The sequence below is a fragment of the Callithrix jacchus genome, chromosome 3 (assembly GCF_049354715.1).
Source record: "Callithrix jacchus isolate 240 chromosome 3, calJac240_pri, whole genome shotgun sequence".
Taxonomy (NCBI): domain Eukaryota; kingdom Metazoa; phylum Chordata; class Mammalia; order Primates; family Cebidae; genus Callithrix; species Callithrix jacchus.
The window spans coordinates 91,786,155-91,812,566 of NC_133504.1; the positions used below are offsets into that span (position 1 = coordinate 91,786,155).

Genomic DNA, 26,412 nt, shown 5'->3' on the forward strand with positions numbered 1-26,412 from the left:
TATTCTTACTAGTGAAAAATTTCTCTAGTAAGCACTGGAGGGCAGTGTTGTAGAGAAGAAAGAACAAGAAGGCAGAGGTTCTAATCCCTCTTGGATGTTGCACAAACATTTTTAACTCTTTGTGATTCTGTAGACAACCCCTTGCATATTAAGCACTTGATAAATAATATTCAGTTAAGTAAATTGTACATGTACATGTCTTTTTCTGTGAAATATCATCAGCAAATTAGACAAGAATTAAGAGGCTTATACTTCTCCCCAGCTTGGCCCCTAAGAGACTTTGAGAAAGCCACTTATCTCTGGAGCCTAATATGCCTTATGTAGAAAAAGAAAGGGATAAATCATATAGTCCCTTTATGATTTATCGCTATAAATCTTATTCAACAAATATGTATTGAGTGTCTCCTACATTGTGACAAGCACCATTTTAGGCACTTTAGGGATGCATCATGTACAAAGAAGAAAAAAAATCCATGATCTTATGGAGCTTATGGTATAGAGGATAGAAATGTACAAGAAATTCTACACATATGTAAATTACAGGATATTAGAATGAGGTAAGTGATATGGAAAATAATATCATACTATGACTTGGATGAGGCAAAGAAGTGAAAGTCATCATTGTCATGAATGCTGCCAAACTCACCAGAATCTGCACAGGCTTCTTCTTTTCAAAACTGAGTTTCCTCTCAGTAAAGGTGGCACTGTTGTCTTTTACACAATTCAAATTTTGAACCTCTTCTAGTACTCGATTCTGAATCTCAGAAAGGCTTGAAACCAACAGTGGCACCTATAAATAGAAATAATAAGGCATTGTTTCCAGACAACTAAATAATCATATCAGGTGTTAAATTTATTGAGTTGTGATGAACAATTGAGTAGGTGTATATGATAGTTCCATTGTGGAAAGTTAGGGCAACTTTAGAACTAGATAAATATGGTCTAATTTACTGTCTCTAGAAACCCGGCAAACATGATAAAAATAATTTTAAGTTTCAAGTCTAAGTAAAAGATCAGAAGAGAAAACATAGCAATAAAGTCTTGGAAGAAAAGCTCAGGAGGTCATGGTAGTAGGTACCTCCCTTGTGGTGGGTAGGATGGTGGCAAGGAGAAAGCAGCTAAAAGAGGGAGCACTGATTAAGAGGGTGTGCTGGTTTTAAAACAAATTCTTCAACATTGCTTCCTATAAAGAAATGGAATTTACATTCTCACCCCTCAAAAACTGCATAAGCCCAGCATGGTGGCTCACACCTGTAATCACAGCCAAAAGGGAGGCTGAGGTAAGAGGAGTGTTTATGTCCAAGAGTTTGAGAACAACCCAGGCAATGTAGCAAGATCCTGTCTCTAAGAAAAATTTTAAATCATAGCCAGGTATGGTAGTATATGCCTGTAGTTCAGCTAATCAGGAAGCTGAGGACAGAAAATCACTTGAGTCCCGGAGTTCAAGATCAGCCTAGGCTGATCTAAATTTTTTTTTTTTTTTTTTTTGAGACAGTGTCTTACTCTGTCACCAGGCTGGAGTGCAGTGGCACGATCTCGTCTCACTGAAACCTACAACCCCTGGTTCAAGCAATTCTCCTGCCTCAGCCTCCCGAGTAGCTGGGATTACAGGCACACACCACCACACCCAGCTAAATTTTTTTTGTAAGGTAGAGACAGGATTTCACCATGTTGGCCAGGATGGTCTCCATTTCCTGACCTCGGGATCCACCTGCCTTGGCCTTCCAAAGTGCTAGAATTACAGGCATGAGCCACTGCACCTGGCCTGCTACTAAAAATTAAAAAAAAAAAAATAGTCCAGTGAGGTGGTGTGTGCCTGTGATCCCAGCTACTCTGGGGGCTGAGGCAGGAGAACTGCTTGAACCAGGGAGTCAGAGGTTGCAGTGAGCCAAGATCGTACCACTGTACTCCAGCCTGGTGACACAGTAAGACTCCGTCTCAAAAAAAAATTTAGTATCAACCAGTTGCCTAGGCTGATCTTGAACTCTGGGGCTCAAGTGATTTTCTGGCCTCAGCTTCCTAATTAGCTGAACTACAGGCATGTACTACCATGCCTGGACCCAGGAAGTTGAGGCTGCAGTGAGCAGTATAGTATGATCACACCACGGCACTCCAGCCTGGGTGCCAGAGTGAGACCCTGTCTCAAAACAAACAAACAACAACAAAAAAAGGAAGAAAGAAAAAAATACACAACAGCTTTCTTGCTCTCTGGCTTCCAGTGGATTCAATCAATCCATCAATGAGGAGCACCTGTAGGAAATTAGAATGGGGGAAGAAAATGAGAGAAGAATATTTATTTTCTCATTTTCCTTTCTTTAGTATTGACAGAAACACAGCTCCTATCAAGTCACCCTCTTCACACACCTCTCTCTCTACACATTGCTATGACTGGTCCCTCCCCATATTTCTTTAAACCTAGATGTTGTACCCACAGCTCATATTCCTGCCCAGGGCGTGGCACTATTTCTAGAGGTTTTCCTGTGCCATACGTACATTTTTGTAAATAGTTTCTCTATTAAATTTTCTCCAAATGCCTAACTTGAGTACATTATGTTTTTCCTACTGGAACCATGATTAATACACAAATCATATACTTTACACGCTAAATATGAACTCAACCAAATCCATGATATAACTGTATTGAAGGGGGATAGAAAGAATATGTCTGACTATAGAAGATGTGAGGGTATAGAACGAAGAGAGAGCTAAATCCTCATTTTTCATAGTGGAATGTATTATACCTAAAATGTAATAATAATGAAATGACAACACAAGAGTATTATCTTAAAATATGAAGGTAAATACCAAGAGAATCATCTAAAAGAGTTGGAAAGTAGTTACTACTGAGGCAGGAGAAGTGGAATGAAGGGAGAGAGTGAAGGACATTGTTTTTCTTCATCAAACCTGAATACTTGAATATGTGCATGCATAACTGTAATGAAAATGAAATTTAAAAATAGAGCTTTGAATTCTTCAAAAAATTAGAAATAGAATTACCATATGATTCAGCAATCCCATTTGTGGGTAAATATCTAAAATAATTGAGAGCAGAATCTTGAAGAGATATTTGCACACCTGTGGTCATTACAGCATTATTCACAATTGCCAAGAGATAAAAGCAACCCAAATGATCACTGACAGATGAGTAGATAAACAAAATGTGTTGTTTTATTTTGTTTTGGTTTTGATTTTTGAGACAGAGTCTTGCTCTGTCGCCCAGACTTTAGTGTAGTGGCACGATCTCAGTTCACTGCAACTTCCACCTCCCAGGTTCAGGTGATTCTCCCACCTCAGCCTCCTGAGTAGCTGGGATTACAGGTGTGTGCCACCACACCCGGTTAGTTTTGTATTTTTAGTAGAGACAGGGTTTCACCATGTTGGCCAGGTTAGTCTTAAACTCCTGGCCTCGAGTGATCCCCCCGCCTCAGCCTCCCAAAGCGCTGGGATTACAGGCATGAGCCACCACACCCAGCCCAAAATGTGGTTTTTATATACAATGAAATATTCAGATTTAAAAATGAAAGAAATCCTATTGCATGCTACAACATGAATGAATCTTGAGGACATTATGTTAAGTAAAATAAGGCAGTCACAGACACAAACACTGTATGATTCCATTTACATGATGTATTTAAAGTAGTCAAATTTGTAGAAACAGAAAGTAGAATGACGGTTGCCAGGGACTTGGGGGAGGGAGCATGCGTATTTGTTTAATGAATATAGTTTCAGTTTTGCAAGATGAAAATGTTTTGGAGAGCTATTATGCAACAATATAAGTATACTTAACACCACTGAACTGTACACTTAAAAATTCTTATGATGGTAAATTGTGTTATTTTTTATACAATTAAAAATTACAAAATTATATACATTATTATTCTCATTTTAAAAATTTAAACAGAAGGATACATTAATTTATCCAATGTAGTATGGCGATGAGCAGGTATTAAAACAAGGTACTCTAGTGTTCTCTAATCATTATTCAATTCTACCTTTCAGAAATACAGGTAGTTATGCAAGATGTGTTACCATTGGGCAAGCTGTGTGAGGGTTGTACAGGATCTCTGTATTACTTCTTACAAGTGCATATGGATCTATAAGTATCACAAAATAAAAAGTTTAAATATATTTATTACATATAAAATATAGAATAAAATCATTTTAATGAGGATAACTGCTCCAAAATGCCTTTTACTTTAAGACACTGGTAATTTTTCAAAACAAAGCATCTCTATGCTCTTGTTCTGCTATAGACTACAATGTGAATGATACTCAGATTATTTAAAATAGAAACTGAAGATGCCTTTAAAAATCACATGATTCAAAGTGGGGATCAAAGATACCTAAAATAACATGTCTTTTCTGACTAGTGAATTCCTGCCAAAGCTCGACTTTGTCCTGAACTTATGAACCCACCTCCTACCATGACCTCAGAATGAAATTACACAAATAATTTGCAAATTAAATGAGTTTCATTGAGAAAGTAGTAACAGGAAGTAATTTTTAATAAATAGTGTTGGGGCAACTGGAAAGTCATGCGGAAAAAGATATCATTAAATCCCCATTTTACAAAATGAATCAGGATAAAATCTACATGGATTGAAGATTTAAATAAAAAATATGAAACCCTAAACATACCAGAGGAAACACTGCTGAATTTATTTGGAGCCTCAAAATATGGAAGTCCTTTATAAGACTCAAAATCTAGAAGCCATAAAATGAAATTAATAAAATTGACTATATTTTTTTTAAAAAAAACAAATAGCGTGAAAAAAATCACAAGTAAAGTCAAAGACAAAGGTGAACTTGGAAAAAGTAGTCTCAGTTTATATCTCAACAAAAGGATCATCTCCCTAGCACATGCGTTGCTGCTAGAAATTGAGGAGAAAAATATCAAGAACCCAAAGAAAAAGGAGTAAAAGGAACAACGAACTCAGAGGAAGATAAATATACATAGCCCTCAAATGTGAAGAATCTCAATCTCACTAATATTTAAACAAATGCAAATTAAAATTATATTAGAAATCTATTCGATTGGCAAAAATCCAGAGAAACCAGCTCTCTCATGTTTCCAGTGGGAATCCAAAATGGTACATAGTTGAGGAGGGAATTTGGCAATATCTAGCAAAATTAAGTATGTCTTTACCCTTTAACACAGAGATCTCACTCTATCACTTCTATAAATCTGTCCTACAAATACATCTGCCCACCTATCATGATCCCAGCATTATCTGTAATAGAAAAAGGTTGGAAATAGCTCAAATACTCATCAGAAGAAAAGACATGAACAACAGGAACAGGTTAATGCAAAAAAGAGTACATATTGTATCATTCCATTTACATGAAGTACAAAACAGGTCAAACAATCTATGGTAATACAGGTTAGAAAAATGGTTACCTTTAGGTGCCTGGGAATGGTCATGAGTGATCTTTATGGGAACTTAAAAGGGCTTGTATCTTGATCTGAGTGATGGTTACACAGATGTATATATGCAAATATTAACTGAGATGTGCAGTTCAGACTGGTGCAGTTTAATGTATATAAGTTATTACTTCAATGTAATAAGTTTTAAAACAGAGTGCTGATCAGGGAAATACAAATAAAAACCACAATGAGATGCCACTTCACACTCATTAGGACAGCTATAATAATAATAGTAATAATAATAAAGATATATGGAGAAATTGAAGCTCTCAGTCTATACTGCTGAGGGGGTAAAAAAATGCAGACACTTTGGAAAATAGTCTGGTAGTTTTTCAAAAGGTTAAACATGGAGTTAACATATGATCCAGAAATTCCACTCCTAGGTGCATAGAGTACCCAAGAGAAATGAGAATATATATCTACTAAAAACTTGAATGGTTATAGAAGCATTATTTATAACAGCCAAAAGATGGAAATAACCCAAATGTCCATCAACTGATGAATGAATAAGTAAAGTATAGTATATCCATACAATGGAATATTATTTGACAATAAAAATAATGAAGTACTGAAACATGCTATGGCATGAATAAACCTTGAAGCATTATGCTAAATAGAAGAAGCCAGTCACGAAGAATCGTATACTGTATGATTTCACTTATACAAAATGTCCAGAATGAGCAAATCTGTAAAGGCAGAAAGTAAATTCATAGTTGCCTAAAGCTGGGGAGATTAGGAAAAAAATGTGGATGGGTACAGGGTTCCTTTAGGGGGTTATGACAATGGTCTAAAATTGATTGTGGCAATGGTTGCACAACTCTTGTGAATATACTAAAAATCATCAAATTGTATACTTTAAATAGATGGAATGTATGGTATGTAAATTATATCACAATTAAGTTGTTATTTTAAAAATACAGGACTGGTTATACATTATTATACAGCCATGCAGTAAGTTACTATAAAGCTGTAAAAAGAATAAGGAAGCTCTCTATGTACTATCATAGATGCATCCTCAGAATATATTGTTAAAAAGCAAGTTGCAGAATGGTATATATAATATGCTGTTTTGTTTTTTGCTTTTAGGAAATAAAAATATATATTTGCATTTATTGTTATGGCATGAGAAAGCCCTAAATGGATAAAAATAAACTAATAAAAATGGGGATGGGAATGGGGTATGGAATGCTAAAGGAACAGGTATAAGTGTGAGACTGATTATACTTTTACATAGTTTTGAATTTTGAACCTGTAAACATAGCCCTTGTTTATTCAATTTAATTTAATTCAAAGTATAAGTGAAAAGTTAATACACAGTAGAAAATAAAGTAGGGACAATTAATTCTGCTCCAGGTGTTACCCATTGAATAGCTAACCATCTCATTCAGGTGATAACTAGTGCACTTGAAATATAAGGCCAAGAAACCAAGCTTATTTTTAAAAGTTGATATGAGTTGTAAATATCTTTCTTCCTCATTAGGAATATAATTATAAAATTATATTCCTAATGGGAGGCTAAACGACACCCACGCACACACACACGCGCACACACGCACGCATGTAAACATGCACGTGCACGCACAGACACACACACACAACCAAGCTTCTCTTTCTTGGGGAAAAAATGAAATCAAAACAAAACATGGTTTGAAAGTTATCCTGCATCTTTCATTAGGCTTAGATGGTGTTTTTTTTTAGCGCCACATCTTAAATAGTCATAGTTAACATCTAAGAACTATTGATAAGGAAGAAATACAAAATATAAATTGCTGGTATGTTTCAATGTTGCATCAGACACGTGGAGCAAGACTGAAAGGTGTTTGGCATTTGAAAAGGAATCTCCAAAAAAGAACTACAAATGTGTAAGTCACAGTAAACCTGAACTAGGAAACCCTCTTTGAGCTCCCCATGGAAAAGACAGATAAGGAACAGGAGAGTATCTGACTGGTTTTAGGTAAAATAAATACACACACACACCACACTGCACACATATGCACACTCAACGGGGCTTTTGCATGGGTGTGATTTCTGGCAGATCCGTTAGGCGAAGGTAGCTGGGTGTTGGTGGTGTGCTTACCGGCACAAGTGTGGAGTAAGCCTGCTGTGCCCCGAGCATCAGGTCCCTAAGGAGGGTGATGAAGCTGCACAGACAGTTCGACAGAATCCTCCGAGCAGCCTGATTGAATGTCTGGAGCTCTTCCACAAGCTGGGCATTGAGGGCCTCATACTCCTTTTTGGCTAAGTCTGACTCATCTCCTGCTGATCGCTGCAGGTAGCTGTTGTAGTCCAGCAGTTTGTCATAGCGTTTCTGGATGAGCTTGTGTGGCCCTGGGAATAAGGACAGCAGGGCTGACAAAGGGGCCAGGGTGAGTCTCTGTAAGTGAGATGCCTGTCAAAAGAAAAAATGAGCCCATTTCAGAGAGACGATCAGCCCATACCTTGTCCAGTGCTGTTTTCCATAGGCTTACCTTTTCCCCCAAGAGAAGCACAAAAGAAAACAGAAACGCATCTAGCCACGTTATAAGAGGATCTGATCATTTTTGTGTCTATCTAAACCTACTCAAAGACTTAAAACAGGGGTTCTAGATTGTAACATTGCACGTAAAACGTGAGCAGGAAGAGGAATACAAAAGTTAAAGCCAGCTCATCCAAAATATAACTACTTTTTTCTCTACAGCCTGTAGTTTTGCCATAGTCATTTCCTTCAATAGTTTTTCATTCCACTTCTTTCTCATCCCAGAGCCAGCTCTTGGGGGTAGGGGAGATCTCTAGCCATTGACTACCAAGACTGTGTAAAAGATTCACCATATCACTCCCATTCCTTTTGCTTTCAGCAAAAGGAATATAGTCCATATCCTTAGTCCATAGGAGACTGTACCCTATTCTTCCCATATCAGCCCCAAATCCCTTACTACCCTGGAGGCTTATTTTTGGAAGTGACCACAGAGTTATAACTTGTTTTATTTTTATTTATTTATTTAATTAATTTTGAGACAGGGTCTCACTCTGTCTGTCACCCCGGCTGGAGTGCAGTGACTCTTTCTCAGCTCACTGCAGCCTCCACTCAAGCCATCCTCCCACCTCAGCCTCCCAAATAGCTGAAACTACAGGAATGTGCCACCATGCTTGGCTAATTTTTAAAATATTTTGTAGAGGTATGGTCTCTCTCTGTTGCCCAAGATGTTCTTGACTATCTAGGCTGAAGCAATCCTGTCACCTTGGCCTATAAGTTCTGTTTTAAATACATTAAAGGATGAAGCTGATGCTGTTTCTGTGTCTTAAACTGTTTACACTTTTTGGTCTGAATCACTGAAAATGAACTTCATATAACCGCCCAACTTCATGAGATAACCTGATCATCCTAGATTTAATTTCTTCTATTTCTCTTCTGTTTCATGTTTGCTGATTGCCCTATTTTATCCTTTATCATATATGCTTGGGTTACATGATTATTTTATGATAATTTGGAAGTAGGTTTGTCTTTTGTAATCAAAAAGATATCCTGGAGAATCAATGTCTGAGCTGCAGCTTGTATTAATTAACTTAAATGGCCCCTGGTAACATTGTATGAACTCATGGGAAATCTAGAAGAGAGGGAAACCAATCTCTTATTGGCACCAGAAATAGCCAACACAAATTAAATTTGATGTCTAGCTTATGAGATAATATACACCTACGGACTGTTTAATGGATCCCTTGATAGGCAAAGAATCTATTTACCATATCTGGGATAAATTACTGTGTTTGTGACTTGACTAGATTCTACAGGTAATCTAATTACAGTATTACAATATAATTATAATATATATATCCAGTGACTCATAGACATAAAATGATTCACCTTTACATAGGAATTGTGGTTAGAACAAATAAGAATTAGATTTTAATATTTTGTCCTAACAAAATATGTAGATATATATATCACTTATGGTTAGATAAGGACAACTACTCTGACTAGATATATTTTGAGTCCTTAATATTTGATTTTTAAAAAGAATTTTATATATGTTATCCATAAAAGTTACTTTCATATTGAGCTTTCTCACAATTAATTTAACTTAGCCTAATTAATCAACTTGTAGTTTTATGCAAGGTATGCAGGACACCTTCTCTCTTCTTGCTGTCAAAGTCTGGAGCAAGCTTGCTGAGGGAGAAGCTACGTACCATGCTTTCAGGTGATACTCAATAAATATATATTAACTTAATGTATTGGAATTAAGCTAAAGAGCGAAACTTTAAAGACTTTTCTAGAATGTGTGCTTTCTGTAATTAAATGCAGAAAATATATAAAGAACTAGCCACACCTTTTCCATTAAACATATACTGTAAAAACATGAATCTATCTCATCATCAGCATCACTATCTGTTTGTATCCATCCATCCATCCATCCATCTGTGATTGACCTGTTTCTCTATCATATTAGCTCACATGTAAGCCTGACTTTCCATTCTGCAGTGCCAGAGAACTAAAATGCTTCTGCCTAGTTTTTCTACTAGATTGGGAGCTGTATGACTTCCTAGGGTTTGGAAGTATGTGGGGCTCTTCACTGATTGTCACAATGTCTTGATATGGGGGGATGTCACTGAGATTTTGAGCCTGGTGGGCCAAAAATGCTAAACATCCTCCAACAAAAGGGCCACTCCATGAAGATTTGTCTTACCCCAAATGCCTATAATGCCAATGAAAATGCCACTTTTAAGATGATCAGTCTATTATATCTTCTATATAACTCTTGAAATACTACTATAAAATAATAATACCTATAGAAACATAAGGCACTAAATTAAAATTAATATTATACAGAGTAGCTTACTACTAAAATGTGTTACTGGCTCAAGCATGTTTTTATTATTTGCAAGATATATTTTATGGAACTTTTAGAAAATAAATATTTTACCATGGAACAAAAGATATAACATATGACTCTTAAATAAAAGTATTTGTCAATAGGAACGCTTTGCTTTCCAGTGTATAGTGTGTTAATAAGTGTCATATCCTTAGAGAGTACCTTTGCTCCTTCTTTAAGGATGCAGAGCATTTCCAGAGACTTGTTTAAGAAATGCTTGAGCCCAGGAGTTGGAGACCATCCTGGGTGACATGGTGAAACCCTGCCTCTATAAAAAATGCAAAAAAATCTTCTAGGTGTGGTGGTATGCCCCTGTCATTCCAGATATTTGAGAGGCTGAGGAGAGAGGATTGCTTAAGCCCAGGAGGCAGAGGTTGCAGTGAGCTGAGATTGTTCCACTGCATTCCAGCCTGGGCAACAGAGCCAGATTCTGTCCCAGAAAAAAAAAAAAAAAAAAAAAAAAAAAAAAAAAAAAAAAAAAAAACAAGAAAAGGAAAGCATAGCTTTCTAACTTAATAACGTCTTAATATGTCACATGCAGACTAGACTAAATATTGGTTTTAAAAGCTACACTGACACTGGCTACCTCTAGAAACACAGTCTGTGGTCCTCTTAAATTTCCATCATAGTAAAATCCTCACTAATTCACTTTAAAAATACTTAATGATTTTAAAAATCCCCTGTTTAAATATACTAATTTTGACCATAGTATTTGCTTTAGTGCATGTTTTATTTCTGACTCCAGAAAAATAAACGAAAAGCAGCTTTCCTTTCAACCTCACTATTTAATTTGCATTTATCTGTGAATATAAATAACTTACAAAGTCATGACATGGATTTAAGGCACTACTTAGGGTCTCAGAATAGCCCATCTCGTCATCTTTGTTGTGTGAAATCTCCTGAAGGTTCATTACACTCTGCAGAGCCACGGGCATGGCATCCTGAAACCCAAGAACAAAGTTACAAAAATGGCAGGTTCTGAGGTCAGTATAATTAATGTGGACTTCATCAGCATAACCCTTAATTATCACTGAGAGGCTTTTTTAAAAAAAGGAAAAGCAAAAATTTTATAAATACTCTGTACAATCAGGTTGCTTGGAAGAATGTATTTCCTTACATTTTCATTATGTCACTTTCTCATAGTACTTTGTATACAACCCTCTTTGATTAAACAGCGTCCATTTAAAATTCCCTCGTTAACTATTCTTTAGCTTGCAATTCTTACAAATTTCTTATTTTTAAAATCAATCCTCTTGGATTTAAATTCATCAGTTTTCTTTAGAAAATTTAATGCTCTCTTTAAGAGAAGATGCTCACATTTTTTGTTGAATCCATTAGTGGAAATAAAAGACTTCCCTGTAGATGTTCCCAAGAGACATTTACTCCTTTAAAGATACTTAAAGGACAGGGTTCTCACTACTCTCTGGATGTTATAACTGGTTTTGGTTTTCTTTTCAAAGAAGGCAACACTTTAGGAATAAAATAACAAATCTGATTGTTAAATCAGGCTTTCTATCAGGTGATAAATAAGAACAGAATGGTACCCATTCTTACGTAACTTGTCTCCAAATTATTGTGATATTTTATCGAAGAGTGCAAATATCTGCTTCCAGAAACAGATACCCAAGAGAAAAACTTCTGGAATATAGAAGGGGACCATTTAGTAACTGATTTACATGTAACACTACTAACTTACTAAGTCTCATGGTCATGGCCATTGTCAAATGGCATGAAGGACAGTTTCCTCTTTATGAGATCCGTTAGAAGAAACCTCTGACTGGTTTTTCTACTGAGCAGAATTATACTGTACTCGAAGTGGCTGGTTGAAATCAGTGATTCTCAAAGAGTTAGGACAACCTCTTACGGTACTGGTAATTTCTGGGAGTATTTATATTTTCTAACATAATCTCATGGGAGCATTTGCATATTATAGTTAATAGTTCAATTTTTTTCTTTACATTGATTTTTATATTTATTTTAGGTACTAGAAACAGATGTGTTAGTACAATCAAACAAATTTTCTGTCTCATGCAATTCTGTGTTAATGAACTCACTTCTGTTATAAAGAAAGCATACTGATAGTCCATGAGGCAATCATCTGAACAAAAAAGTCCCACGATATGGCTTTTGGACTAGGGAGATGGTGGAGCAGAAAGGGGTCAAACAGCAAAATGCCTCTTTGTATTTGCTTCCTTTACCAGCAGTTTGCAGCTTTCCAATTTTGATCCAATGTCACAAAATAAAGGAAGGAACAATCACACTTACTCTTCAAAATAACCATGGAAATCAATGCTTTGTATCAGATGTTCCTGTAGAACATTGAAAACAGTTGTGTCTCACCTACCTGTATGTGTTGAAGACAGAGTGAAATGTTCTTCACACAATGCCTCACAGTCTTTTCTAAAGATCTAAATAGCTTTTCTTCTCTGTTAAAGGTATTGTCTTTAACCTAAAACATATATGAAGTTATTTTCATAACTCAAATGAAATGGATATTTTTAAAAAAAGTACAGGCCATATTGGTGCAGCACATGACAAATGAAAATTCTTTTTTGACATGAAAACATTTGATGACACGCTGTCTGTCTTAACACATACTTTTTCTGTTGATACACAGCACAATTGAGGTTCAATTAGTGTAGCAAAGCCAAGTCCTGTGGCTCAAATTGCTGTTGTTAATTTTCACATAGCTTCGTCCATGTCATAGTAGCTGTGGAATTATAAAACTTTCTCTGTAGTTTTTAATGGTATATATTAGATACATACTCAAATTATATTGTATTTTGGGATTAATAAAATAGCTACATTTGATCTATTGGCTGGAACTTACTGTTTTGTTCATATGACTCATTCCAATTTATTTCACAGTGCTTATTTGTAAAAATTCTTAGATTCATGGTTAAAGAAATGTGAAAATTCTTTATCAATTCAAATTTGAAGGATAATATATAATCTTAGCAAAAATAATCCTTCTGTTAAGATAACTCAGCAGAGTTAAGATAGTGGTCACATGTGTTCAGTTATTTTTTGTCATCTTACATGTACATTCATTAGAATTCAGAAAAATACACTTTTTATGCTGTGGCAATTTCTAGGAGCACACATTTATTACTGCTATTAATAGCAAGCAGTATTTCTTGGCAATCAAAATGGCTACAAAACAAGATCAGAACCAGCCTGATGCTGGCAAAATCTGTGTGAACATGCAAATGCTTCATGGAATAGAGTATGTGTTATTAAGTTTGGCACTGGGTGGCAACCATGGCTGTTCTTGGTTTATATATTTTTAAATTTGAGGTGGTTGACATTAGAATTAAATGGATCAAAAATGGTTACATTTTATTTTATTTTTAAACTTCTTAATATTGTTTGTCTAGAAAGCTTTTGATGAAATAGGCAGCAGAGTTCTTTGTAATCCTCACAAAATCCAACACCCTCTGCCTTAGGGTTGCTATGCTCCAACTCAGTCTAGTGTGTAAAACAATATATGGGGCAGATTTTTTTAAATGCAGTTTCCAAGGAGCCATCACCATATCTTTTATTTTGTATATCCTGGCTGGAACCCAGATGATTCTAAAGTAGAAGGCTCAAGAATCACACTGTGAGAAATATTGCCCAATTCTACTTTCCTATAAGCAAGCCTTTCCATGCTGTTTTCTTTTGCTGGAATATGCTGCTGTTCATTTTCTGCCTTGCAAAATCCTGTTTACTTTTAAGGACTAGTTCAGATGTCACCCATTCTGTAAATCCTCTGTCTTCTCCTATTCTTCCCACTGTAGAAAATTAAGTGCTCCCTCCTATGTGTTCTCATTATCCTGGTTAATGATTTAAGTGAGTCTCTCCGCTGATGGATTTTGGTTGTTTTAGATTAAGTATTGTTGTTTTAATGAAAATAATAGCGAAACTTTGTTAAATACTATGTTCCAGACACTGCCAACACCTTTCTTTCATTTCCTCACTGTAATCCTTACACATATATGATGGAATTATGATTACACCCATTTTAGAGATAAAGAAACAGAAGCTTTAGGAGGTGTGGTAGAGATGGTTAACATTCCTCCTCCTGTCTCTTTACTGATAGAATCCACAGCTCTAGTTCAAGCTGGACACTTGGCTGCCCTGCTGGAGACTACATTTCCCAGACACCCTTGCAGCTGGCTCTGCCCTGGTAACCGGGTTTGTGCATATAGGTTGTGGATGAAGCCTTGCTTTTCATGTCTGAGTTTTGGCCTTATAACATTGAAAGAAGACATGGCATGAATCCAGTTTCAACCAGACAGATGAAGACAGTATGTTAAGAAAAATCACTGGGGGAACTGGGTTCCTGAAGGATCTTATGAAACAGACCTCATTTGGATTCACATCTCAGGACTCTTAAAAGATAGAGGCCAGGAGCAGTGGCACATGCCTGAAGTCTGAGCTACTCAAGAGGCTAAGGTGAGAAGATCGCTAGAGCCCAGGAGTTTGAGGCTGCAGTGCTCTGTGATCATGGCACTGCACTCTAGTCCAGCTTGGGCAACAGAGCAAGACCCTGTCTCTAAAAAAATAAAGAGTAAAAGAGAGAGAGAGAAATAAATAACCCCCTGATTTAGGTTCTTATGCCTTTGGAATCTCTTTGTAACAGATAAGTGGCCTTTACCCTAGCTAATTTGGGGAGTTAAGGAAACTTACAGACAGTGTAATAGGATCAGGATTCAGGGCAAAGCAGCCTGAATTCAAAACCTACACCTGTTCATCTTTGTATTCCCAATCTCTAACATGGTGCTGGGTACAAGAGAGTTCAATATATGTATGATGAATTGAATAGAATCTTCTTCTTGGGTAATAGCTTTATACCCTAACTCTACCAATATTTCACTTGAGTTTCTGACAAGTGCAAAATTGATTGATTTGAGATTTATCTCTTTCCAGTCCAGCCTATGCAGCTGATTTTCTGATTAACAGTAACATGCTTCATTGCTGACAGGACATCCTCTCAAAAGATTAAGGGGGAAAATCTAATTAATATCCCTTCAGGCTATTTTAACTATAATTCAATTTTAGTTCACAATTGAAAAATATAAGAAGCTGATGATAAATATGTTAAAGAATATAACAACTTATTCAAAAGCCTGCCCAGAATTAGAGCATGCCTATTTTTCCTTAATGGAATTGTCCTGGGTCAGAAGCAAAATCCCAAAGACTGGGGAAGAATTGTTTGCATTACATTTACACATGTCTATGGGGGCTTCTCAAATAAATTTCCAATTTGATTTTAATATGATTGTCTCTAGTTGAAATGTCTTCATTGCCCTTTCTCTGATCTGTGAACATATCCCATAAATGTCCCAAACTTCTTGCATTATAGTTCCACATTGAGAAGAGGAGCCTCTTAGATGCAGTGGACCCAGTTAGCCCCTAGAAGGATATAAAGAATTAAATACAATAGTAATTCCTGCCTTGTGTTCTAAGAATATACATTTTGGTAAATTCAGTCACAAGAGGAAACAAGAACAAGGCTTGGAAGGAGGAAGTTTATTATACTCGCAGGTCCCAGAGAGAGGAGTCATCACATGCCACGCAGTGGCAGAACATAGGAGTAAAGAGAAAGTCTAGACCAGAACCTCTGTTGGGATTTCCTTGGAAAGGCAAGGCAGGGGCAGAGTAAACAGTTTAGGATTGGCTATTTTAAATAACTCCAATGGGCTTTGGGATATAGGGGTAATCTCTAATTGCTGGTACAGGGCTCTAGGATAATTTAGGGCAGGGGAGTTATTGGCTTGGTGTGTAAGAGTTAAATAAAGATATAGTTAAAACTATGGGATCAAGATTGATTGGTTTGCATATAAAAGTTGTGTTCCAGCCATTTGCTATCCCTAAGAATTGGCTACCCCTGCAAGGGCAGTGGTATTTTAAAATGTCAAAACATTATAAAATACAGAAAGTTAAAAAAAATATATGATTAATACACCATGTATGAAGGGCTTTACATCACATAGGAAAAGTCTGCACATTCGAAGGTAAATAACCATGCAAGGTGATGATATAAAGTAATAATGACGATATTTATGATAATAATGACAGCCAACGTATATTGAGTGCTTACACACCATGTTAGGTGCTTTCTTTACATATGCATCATCTTATTTAATCCTCACAACCATCTCATTTGTTAAGTATTAGGAGAATCCCAATTTACAGATGATTACATTAAATTTGTTATGTGTCCCCAAACAAATATTTACTAAGTGGCAGAGGTAGGGTTTAAACCCAGGTTTGGATAATGTCAAATACGTTTTTCTTAATTTCTTCTCTGTGCTGACTCCTGCAAATATGAATAGTGTCAAGATTAAAATACAGAGTCTTAGCCCCTTCCAAAGGATGAAGGGGCTGCTTCTACCTAAGTGGTAAGAAAGCTGCAAAGACTTAATGGAAAAAAGAGAAAAGACCACAGCAGCTACCATAAGCCATCTGAAACCAACATGAACCACCATACAGATACGTCTTGTTTAAACCAAAAATCTTAGAGATATTAATATATGAGTGACAAAAACAGACAAATAAGAAGAAAAAAATAACGACTACATAGTGTACTAAGAGCTAGCCTCACTAACTTTGGTTAGAAGCCCACTGTATTACTATCTCAGGACCATGAACTTCGTATCTTGTTATTCTCAAAGAATTGCAAGTGTGTTCCATTGATAACTTACTTTAAGATAATTGGCTTCAAAGTACCTAGAGTGTTTGCAAAAATACAGACTTCTAGATTGCACCCTTGAGGCAGGTGGAACCCTAGAATCTGTCTTTCAGCAAGCTTTTCAGGTAATTCTTAATGCACATTAAAGTTTAAGAGTTTTTGCTAATCCATCCATTATTTACTAGGGATTGCGATGAAAGTGGCTCAAGCTAGGCTAAACAGCTGACATAGGACTGTTACTCACTAATATAGTATGCATCTGGGGAGTATGGGAAGAGGAAGGGGATAAGGAGTAGGAAAAAAATCGCACTAAGTTATGCCTCTAAACACTTTGTTTTTATAGATGAAATAATGATAAAAGGGATACCAAGGGAATCCTAAAGAAAAGCACGACTTTTAAGAACAGAAGTAAAACAGGATGGAAGAAGGGCATTGCCTTGAGGGAGAATGTGTGTTGGTTGATGATGAATTTCAGGACTCCTGGGGAACTTTACATCCCATGTCATATGTCCATATCTCTTTGTCTGTTTCTTGAGTAGAAACACCACAACTAAGACAGTGTCAATCCTATTCCCACTCCCATCCCTATTTTCCAGAAAGAGAGGAGGGGTGGGGGGAGGAGAGAGTGAGAGAGAGAGAACAGCATAGGACAATTACCTTGATTCTCCGTATTCTAGAAATAGCCCTCACACACACAAAAAAAAACTTATGAAAATACCAGCATTCATGTTCCCTGGGGAAAGGTGGGTGGTCCAAAAAGAAAAATTACCTGTGATTCTCCTCTGGTCAGAATCTTCAGATGATTTGTCACTCTTTTTGATTTCTTGCTAATTGAATGAATATTTAGTTTAGACAATTTGTCTTTAAGTGATTCATCCTCATCATTCTTCTTGTATTTTAGAACTGAAAAGGAAGCGTGTAATAACATAGCTGAACATATGCAGCATAGCAAGTGTGCACTTCACCCAAAATTTTCAAGGTTAGTATTTATATTCAAGATAAAGATGTATATGATTTTTGAGCATCTGCTGCAGAGGTCATATGCTCCAGCCCCATTGCCCAGCCATGTCCCAGTCAGGTGCCCACCCCACTGACCTCCAGAAACGAGGACAAAAGCCCCTCAAGGCTGGAGTTTTACTGATCTACAATATTAAAGAAATCCCTGATACTAGAAAAAAGTTCTCCATCTCATCTCAGATAATACATTTATTATCTGGGACCTCTGGAATGGGGAATCAAGATCTAACTAATGAAAAGACAACTCGGTAGGGCATGGTGGCTCACACATGTGATGCCAGCACTTTGGGAGATCAAGACCAATGGGTCACCTGAGGTCAGGAGTTTGAGACCAGCCTGGCCAACATGGTGAAACCTCATCTCTACTAAAAAGACAAAAATAAGCCTGATGTGGTGTTGTGTGCCTGTAGTACCAGGTACTTGGGAGGCTGAGGCAGGAGAATTGCTTGAACCTGGGAGATGGAGGTTGCAGTGAGCCAAGATTGTGCCACTGCACTCCAGACTGGGCAACAGAGCAAGACTCTGTCTCAAAAAAAAAAAAAAAAAAAGACAACTGTACCCAATGTAAGGAGACCTCAGATCCTAGAATGGCTCTTCACTGACTGAGAGATTTGGGGCAAGCTGAATAACGTCTCTTTGAGTTTCACGTATTTATCTTTGCAATCATTTTCACCTTTCATATTGTTGAAAACGTTAAATATCTCTAATACTTAGTGTTGGTAAAGATGTAAGGAGATGGACAATCTTACCGAATCCTGCCGATGAGGATTAAACCAACACATTTTTGTAGAAAACAATTTGGCAGAAACTAACAAAAAGGAAAATATTCATAGTCTATTACCAGGAAGTTCATGCAGAGAAATCTGCTTTCCATAATCAAATATACAAAGTTTTATTAGCTACAACATTTTTTTCTAACAGCAAGGTATTAGGAACATCTAAATGTTTATCCTTAGAGGAATAGCTTAATAAATTATGATATACTCATAATCAAATGCTTTGGAAAGATTAAAAAGAAGATAATATTAATTGGAAGAATGTTCATGATATATAATTAAGTTTTTCAAAAAGCAAAATGTAGTACCGTGTATGTTGCAAGAAGGATGGAAAGAAGGAAAAGGGAGAGAGGGAGAAGAGAAAGAGAAAGAAGAAAAGAGAAATGAAGGCATAGAATGTCTGAAGAAAACAATAAAATGTTAGCTATGCAAACTGGAATCATGGTGGGAAGGGAAGAATTTTACTCTTCAAAACTTTGAAGATAGTTTAAACTTTAAACTTTGAAATAGTTTAAGCAAACAGAAAAATATAAAGAATAATATAAGAGCTATTATTCAAATCTTTGTCAAGTCTTACATTTTGCTTTGTTTCCAGTCTTTTTTAAAAAAAAACTTCACCTAACAGTTGAGACACTGATCATCTCCATGTATGATCCCAAAAGGGAATTGTTATCCTAAATAATGGGGCCTATTATACTTGTATCCATTTTTGTGTCTTTACTATGGACGTTTGGAATAATACAGTATATTCTGAATTTTTTAAAACTTTATAAAATAGTATCACATTGCACATATTTTTCTACCACTTGCAAATTTACTTAATAAAAAACACTCCAGATTGTGTTTTTGAGATTAACCCATTGATACATATACTTTTATTTTGCTAATTTTTATCTTCTTGTGGTATTGTGATGTATGTGCAGTTTATCCACTATCTGGATTAATGTGTCTTTATTTGCATTTATAAACAATGCTAGTTACCAGTACATCTCACTTTGAGCACATGAGCAAGAGTTTCTCTAGGGCAAATACCTAGAAATTCATTTTTTGAGTCCCTGGTGTGTGCATCTTCAACTTTACTAGATATTGTCAAATTGTTCTCTAAACTAGTAATTCCAATGTGCATTCTCACATGTAGATTGAGATGGAACATTTAGCATTATTCATTACTTTTTCCCCCCAGTTTCTTCTACTGGAAATAGTATGTCAGTGTGATTTCAATGATTAAATTTCCCTGAGTATAAATGGAGCTTAGAATTTTGAAACTGTAAATTACTTCTTTTTATTATTAAGATTTTTGTATAAAATGTTTTTCTATTGATTTAATGTCAATAATTATATAGTCTGGACAGCAATCCTTTTTGGACTATTTCTTCATTTTGTTCATGGAGTATTTTTACTCCATAACATTTACTTTTTACTCTATACATTTCTTTTCATTTACTAATATAAATATATGACTTTTAAAATAAATATCAGAAAATAAAACAAAAACGAATAAAGTGATTGGACCTGTTAGTTCTAAAGTCCTGCTATGGCTTTAATGTCAAACTGAGATTTAATATGAGGAGTACAATGCCAACTAAGAACTTATATGAACATACAGCACACTGAGGGAGACCCATAGCTTAGCTTATGCATCACTACCTCTGGGATGTACAGGAACCATGTAATTATCCCCTCTGTTTTGAAATTTTACATTAAACACCAGTTTTATATTTTAGTTTACAAACAGTTAACAATAATTTGTTAATTCTAGAAAGAATCCTACTTGCTCACATGAGTAGAGAAATTATTGCCCTCAAAACTCCATTTTCTGTGTGCCAGAATCAGATGAATCCAACATACGAAATGGCCCTTCTTGACCTAGATCTGCCCCTTTCCCAGATGCTTTCTGCATTTACTTCCCACTGCTACTCCAACTGGCTGTTTCTCCTTCTTACCACACATATCTCCAGTGACAGGAGGACTATATCCAATGGGTATCTTCAGCCCACAATATGTCACCAGGAGTGCAGTGGTCCAATGGGATTGAGTATATGGCTGTTTGATTTATTTTTTTAATGTCATTTTTTGTGCCTCTTAATCTTCTCCTTCTTCTCCCCAGCTTCTAATTCTAGATTTCAAATGATCAGTTCACTGCAGCTGAACATATAACTACTTAATTGTTCTGATTCTCAGAAACATAAAGCAAACACTCCAATAATGGAAAGCAACCAATTCATCAGGTCTCTTCCTACCTAAATCTTTCCTTCTCTTCAGTTCATTGATGTTAACATTAATGTCCTTCACAGCAGTAAAGGCATCATCCAGTGCTCTGTAATCTGGGTGAGAGGGAGGAGTGGAATTCCGAAGTTCGCACAGTAATAAAGGATATTTCATCACACGTTGAATTGGTTTGATCATCAAAGAGCCCATGTCCAGTAAGTTTGGTTTGCCTCTACAATAAAGTTAAATAACATCAGTTTCACAAACAAATGCTTTATTAACTCCTTTTCATTTTTGTGTGTTTTTATGATTACTTATAAACTTACTTCTTTTCTTCCATTTGGATGTCTAAAATTTCTAAAAAAAAAAAATAAATAAATAAAAAGCAAGAGCAAAAGATGACAGAAAGAAGCAAGGCTGAAAGACCCTACTATGAAACAAAACGCTAAGAGAAACAAGTATATCTTTCCACCAAATGGACCCAACAGGTGGATGTTTTATGCTTTAATATTTTTTTAAGTACTACTATGGATAGATGACTGACCATATAATTAGAATAGTAAAACAAGTATAAAAATGTTGAACAAAATTAGAAAAGTTGCATCATTAGAAAGGGTCTGGGGTTGGGCACAGTGGCTAGGGCTTGTAATCCCAGCCCTTTGGGAGGCCAAGGCAGGCAGATTACTTGAGTCCCATAGTTCAAGACCAGCCTGGGCAACATGGCAAAACCCTATCTCTAGAAAAAAATATAAAAGTTAGCCAGGTATGGTGGCACACATCTGTAGTCTCAGCTACTCAGAAGACTGAGGTGGGCAGACTGCTTAAGCCTGGGAAGTTGAGGCTTTAGTAAGTTACTGCACTCCAGCCTTGGCAACAGAGTGAGAGCCTGTCTCAAAAAAATAAAAGAAAGAAACAAAAAAAAAGGAAGAGGGTATTATTACTTGTACATGCACACATGTGCAGACATACACATGTACATGCACATACATTAACAAACATACACTTTTTTGTGATATGATAGTCACTATCACATCTCTCCATCTTTTTTTTTTAATCACATCACTTACCACTATCTGAAATCATCCATTTCCCTATTTTACCAGTGTATGATTAGTTTCCCTGTCACCACTTTCTCCAGCATGGCATACAGTGTTCTCTCAATGCACATTTGTAGACTGAGAAATGATAGAGTTCTCAGATTTTCTGTAATGTGCTTTTATTTTATATTGAATGTTTTTTCCAAAAACATGAATAAATGACTGAGGAATTTTGTTCACATGCAGAGAAAATTATGGTAGCATAAGGCATAAGAGAGACAAAGACTAAAGCAAACCAAAAGGTAACACTTAAAAAAAAAACAGAATAATTATTAAAGATTTGAAAGGAAGTAAATAATTCAGACCTATTTGTACCAAATCTATTAAGGAAGAAAAAAAGGAAGGTAAGCAGAGAAGGTGGTAGATGGGGAAGGAGGGAGAAAAAGGGAAAAAGAGAGAATCAGAGAGAGGGAGGGAAGGAGAGGTTGATTATTGGTTTTCAAGAGGACTGAGTGAAGTAGATTTTAAAAATAAATCTATTATAAATACTGAAAACTGTTTTCAATATTTATATTGAAAATAAAAAAACCTTAAAAAGATATTTTCTAACTGCTAATATATTAGTAGCAAAACCTTTGAATATGAAGGACATTTTCTTATATGTCTTAAGCAGAGATTCTTCCATAATACAACAGTTTAGTCACTTAAGTAAAAACAATTCCCTTAAATAAAAAACAATTTAAGGATATGGAAGGTATTAATTTGATTAGAGGAAATCATATTATCTATATGAATATGATCAGAATTTCTTCTGAGTTTTTTATTATCAAATGTTAACTTACTTAATCTTTTAAAAATCGCTAAAAGATTACCAAAATATAAATATAATCAAACATTTAAATCAATATAAATTCAACTTTAATAAAATAGTTTATTAGTGTGGTATTTTGTTACATATGTACTTTTATTTTTAATTATAAAAAACAATAACTCAGATGTAGTAAAGGCTATACTTGTATCTTTGAGCTGCCCTCATTTCTTTCTTAACTGAATCTATCAAAAAGCAACTTAACGCTCTTTAGTTGTGTTTAGATTGTATCACTACTTTTTTTCATCACTCTTTGGCATCAAAATTCTATCTCTCCCTTTTATGTTTCAAATGGCAATAATAATAATTACAAATGATTATTGTTTCTCCTAAAAGTAATAAATACAAATCCTAAAAATGGTATTCTCAAAAATGAGAAATCTCCTAGACACTTTTGTCTTCATATATACTTGAGACAGTTGCCCAAGTGATGAGCAATGATATTCTGATATCTGCATTGCACAGAAAAGCAATATGGTAGAAAAGATAGCGGGAGTGTTATAAGACAATAATGCTCCATGCATTCAATGCGACAAAATTCACCCCATCTAATCTCCCACAGTAAGATGAAGCTCTGATAATCATGAGAGGCAGATGAGTCCTATGTGTGTTATAACCCATCTCAGCTAGGAAGTCAATTAACCCATGACTCTCCCACAGTAAGTAAACAAATTTGTAACAATTTCCCATACATACTGGGCTAAAAACTAAACTACTTATTAATTCGTAATTCTGTTTCATCTTCCTCTGTCTTATCATGAATACTTTGGCAAGTATTTAGTGCCAAAAGTAGCTATACTAATCTCATTACAAATTATTTTTGGGTCTCTACAAAGTCAAGTAAACACAGCTGGCTTTGTTCTAGCAGCTTCCAGTTTTGTTGAGTTTCACATCAAATACAAGAAAAAAAATACAACAAAAATGAAAATAACATTTAAATAATACAAACACGATACTGGAAAACAAAAAATTAGATATTCAACATGCAGCACATCTATATTTCTTAATGAGGAGAAAATAAGCCAAAAAGAATAATTATGTAACTGTTGACTATATAACTTTGAATTTCCTTTATTTCATGATCACAAACATCCTAAATTTAATATTTATTTTATGGTAACCACAAGCATCTATGCTGTTATTGAGTTTTTTCAACGTACTCTCCTTTTAAAACACCTAAATCAGTTTTAAAAAGAAACCGTATATTGCTATATAAATAAACAGCGTTTGTCATAAATAAAAGATAACTGTGAAAATACATACATAATAATTATTATTAAATTAGAAGACATAAAGAAGATAAATAAATAGTAATTGATGTAACAGATCAGAGAGAACCAGTGAAATGGTGAGGTAATGTTCAATCATTTTGCAAATGTTAATCAGCTGCGGTCACTGGTTATCGATTGAAATAGGGAGTGAGGGGCCAGACATCGAAATAAGGAGTGTCCATTGAAAACCTGTTTAAGAAACTGTCTAATTCTTACAAGTGTTGGAGATAATGTTTTGAAACTTTCCAAAGAGAAGAACAAACACACAAAAGATTCAAAAATAGAAAAAAAAATGAGGAAATTAGAGGACTGGTTTAGGAAGTTCATCATCTACTAATAAGAATCACAACAAAGTAAAACAAAGCAAATATGAGGAGTAAATAGTGAGTAAAGTAATTCAAGAAAAAGGAATTTGCAGGCTGAAAGAACTCACTAAGTGTCCACCATAGTGGAAGAAATTGAGTCACACCTTGGAATTCACGAACTTCAGAGTACTAAGGACAAACAAAAGATTCTATAATCCTTCAGAGAAAGAAATAGTCACATAGGCATAAATGCATGATTAGGAATCAGAATGTTTCAGATTTCTAACAGCAACTCTGAAAGCTAGAAAATGATAAAGAATTACCTCTAAGGGAAATGGTTTCCAATTTAGAATTAGATACCAAATTAAACTATAAACCAAGTGTGAGAGTAAAAGAAAAGTATTTCAAATATAAAGTTCTTAACATTTTACTTCCCATGCATTCTGTGAGGAATAGAGAAAACTACTGAAGAATGTACTCCACCAAAACGAGGAAGAACAAACACAGGAAAGAGGCAAAGAGAATCTCCAGGATGATGGGAGGGGAATTCCTACCAGATGGCTGCACCCAGTGTCACCAGTCCAAGTTCAACCGGACTGAAGACTCTGGGAAGGGCTCATTTGGGAGAAGAAATTGATAGCATACATAATCCATCTGGTTTTCTTGAAAGATGAGTTAGTAAACTGGCTGTGAGTCTGGCATTAATTATTAGTACAAAGAAAACTATGCAAATGAAGAACAAGAAGAAGCAGAAAAAGTAGATGAAATGGAAGAGGAGGAGGGCACAATGAAAACAAAAATCAACAATTGTTAACTCATAGAAAAATAGGTAATCACTTCAAGGTTTAGCTCTGAAAAGAAATTTACTTAGATATAATAATTCAGACATTGATTATTGCTCTATCAAAATTACAATGTAACCACTTGGGGTATGGAGACATGGAAAAGGCATTTGTGTGTGTGCTTGTTGTGTGTGGTAACCACTTAGAAGGAATGGAGAAATGTAAAGGTGTTTATGTGTGTGCTTGTTGTGTGTAGAGGAGATAGGGATAGGAAAGAGAAATAAATTCTTGTCTTCCATAGGAGAAAGTTAATGGGGAATATCTAAAAGGGAAACAACCAAGCATGTTTTTAGAGTAATAAAGATAAATACCAAAATAGTCAGCTAAAGATATGAAAATAATATATTCTAATGAGAATGTAGGGGCTGGGAGGAGAAGAGGAGATAACTTTCTCTGACAAATCTTACAGAATGATTTGGCTATTGAAACATGGCTAAATATCATTTTTAATAAAAAGTTTTTTATAAAAAAGGAATATCAAGAATACTCAAAATATGTAAAAAAGTACTGAGCTGAGAGTAGTGATACTGAATATTAAAATATATTATAAAGCTACAAAAATAAAAGCAATTTGGCATTGATACATATATGAGCACAAATGAGAAAATCAAGAAATAGATACAAATACATATAGAAATTGAGTGCATAGTAAATTTGACAATCCTATTCAGTGGGAAAAAATGAATTATTCAATATCAGATGTTATGATAGTTAGCTAGCCATAAATAAAATAATAAAAATGGATTTTGGCCTCATTCTTTACACTGAAATAATTTCGAGATAGATCAAATATTTAATTTAAAAATTAAACCATATAAGAATTTGAAGAAATCACAGGATCATACTTTATAAACTAATGTTGGAATTTGTAAGAAAGACATAAAATCTGAAAGGCATAGTAGAAAAAAAGTGATGTCTATTTAAAAATTTAGCTCTGCAAAATTGTATAGATTAAAAACAGAGCCCAAAACAGCCATAAACTATGTTAAAAATCAGAGGACAAACTGAAAAAATTATATATAATATATAATACAAAGGTTAATATGTACTAATTAGACATTATAAATGTATTAGAAAAAGATGAACATCTTGGTAAAAGTGGTTAATCATTTAAAAACATCATTCATTACAAATGAAATA

At 35.2% G+C, this 26,412-nt stretch overlaps 1 protein-coding gene across 2 annotated transcripts in view; it reads right to left on the bottom strand.

The window, feature by feature from the left end:
- The window catches only part of ARHGEF38 (Rho guanine nucleotide exchange factor 38), a 132,932-nt gene that overhangs the window by 11,860 nt on the left and 94,660 nt on the right, over positions 1-26,412 (bottom strand). For both annotated transcript variants that reach the window (XM_035293202.3, XM_078366742.1), the window contains exons 6-11: positions 20,982-21,181; positions 17,718-17,851; positions 12,617-12,721; positions 11,094-11,213; positions 7,503-7,814; positions 647-790 (exon numbers count right to left, since the gene is read on the bottom strand). In XM_035293202.3, coding sequence (XP_035149093.3) covers positions 647-790; positions 7,503-7,814; positions 11,094-11,213; positions 12,617-12,721; positions 17,718-17,851; positions 20,982-21,181 — 1,015 coding nt within the window. The remainder of the gene's footprint in view (positions 1-646; positions 791-7,502; positions 7,815-11,093; positions 11,214-12,616; positions 12,722-17,717; positions 17,852-20,981; positions 21,182-26,412) is intronic.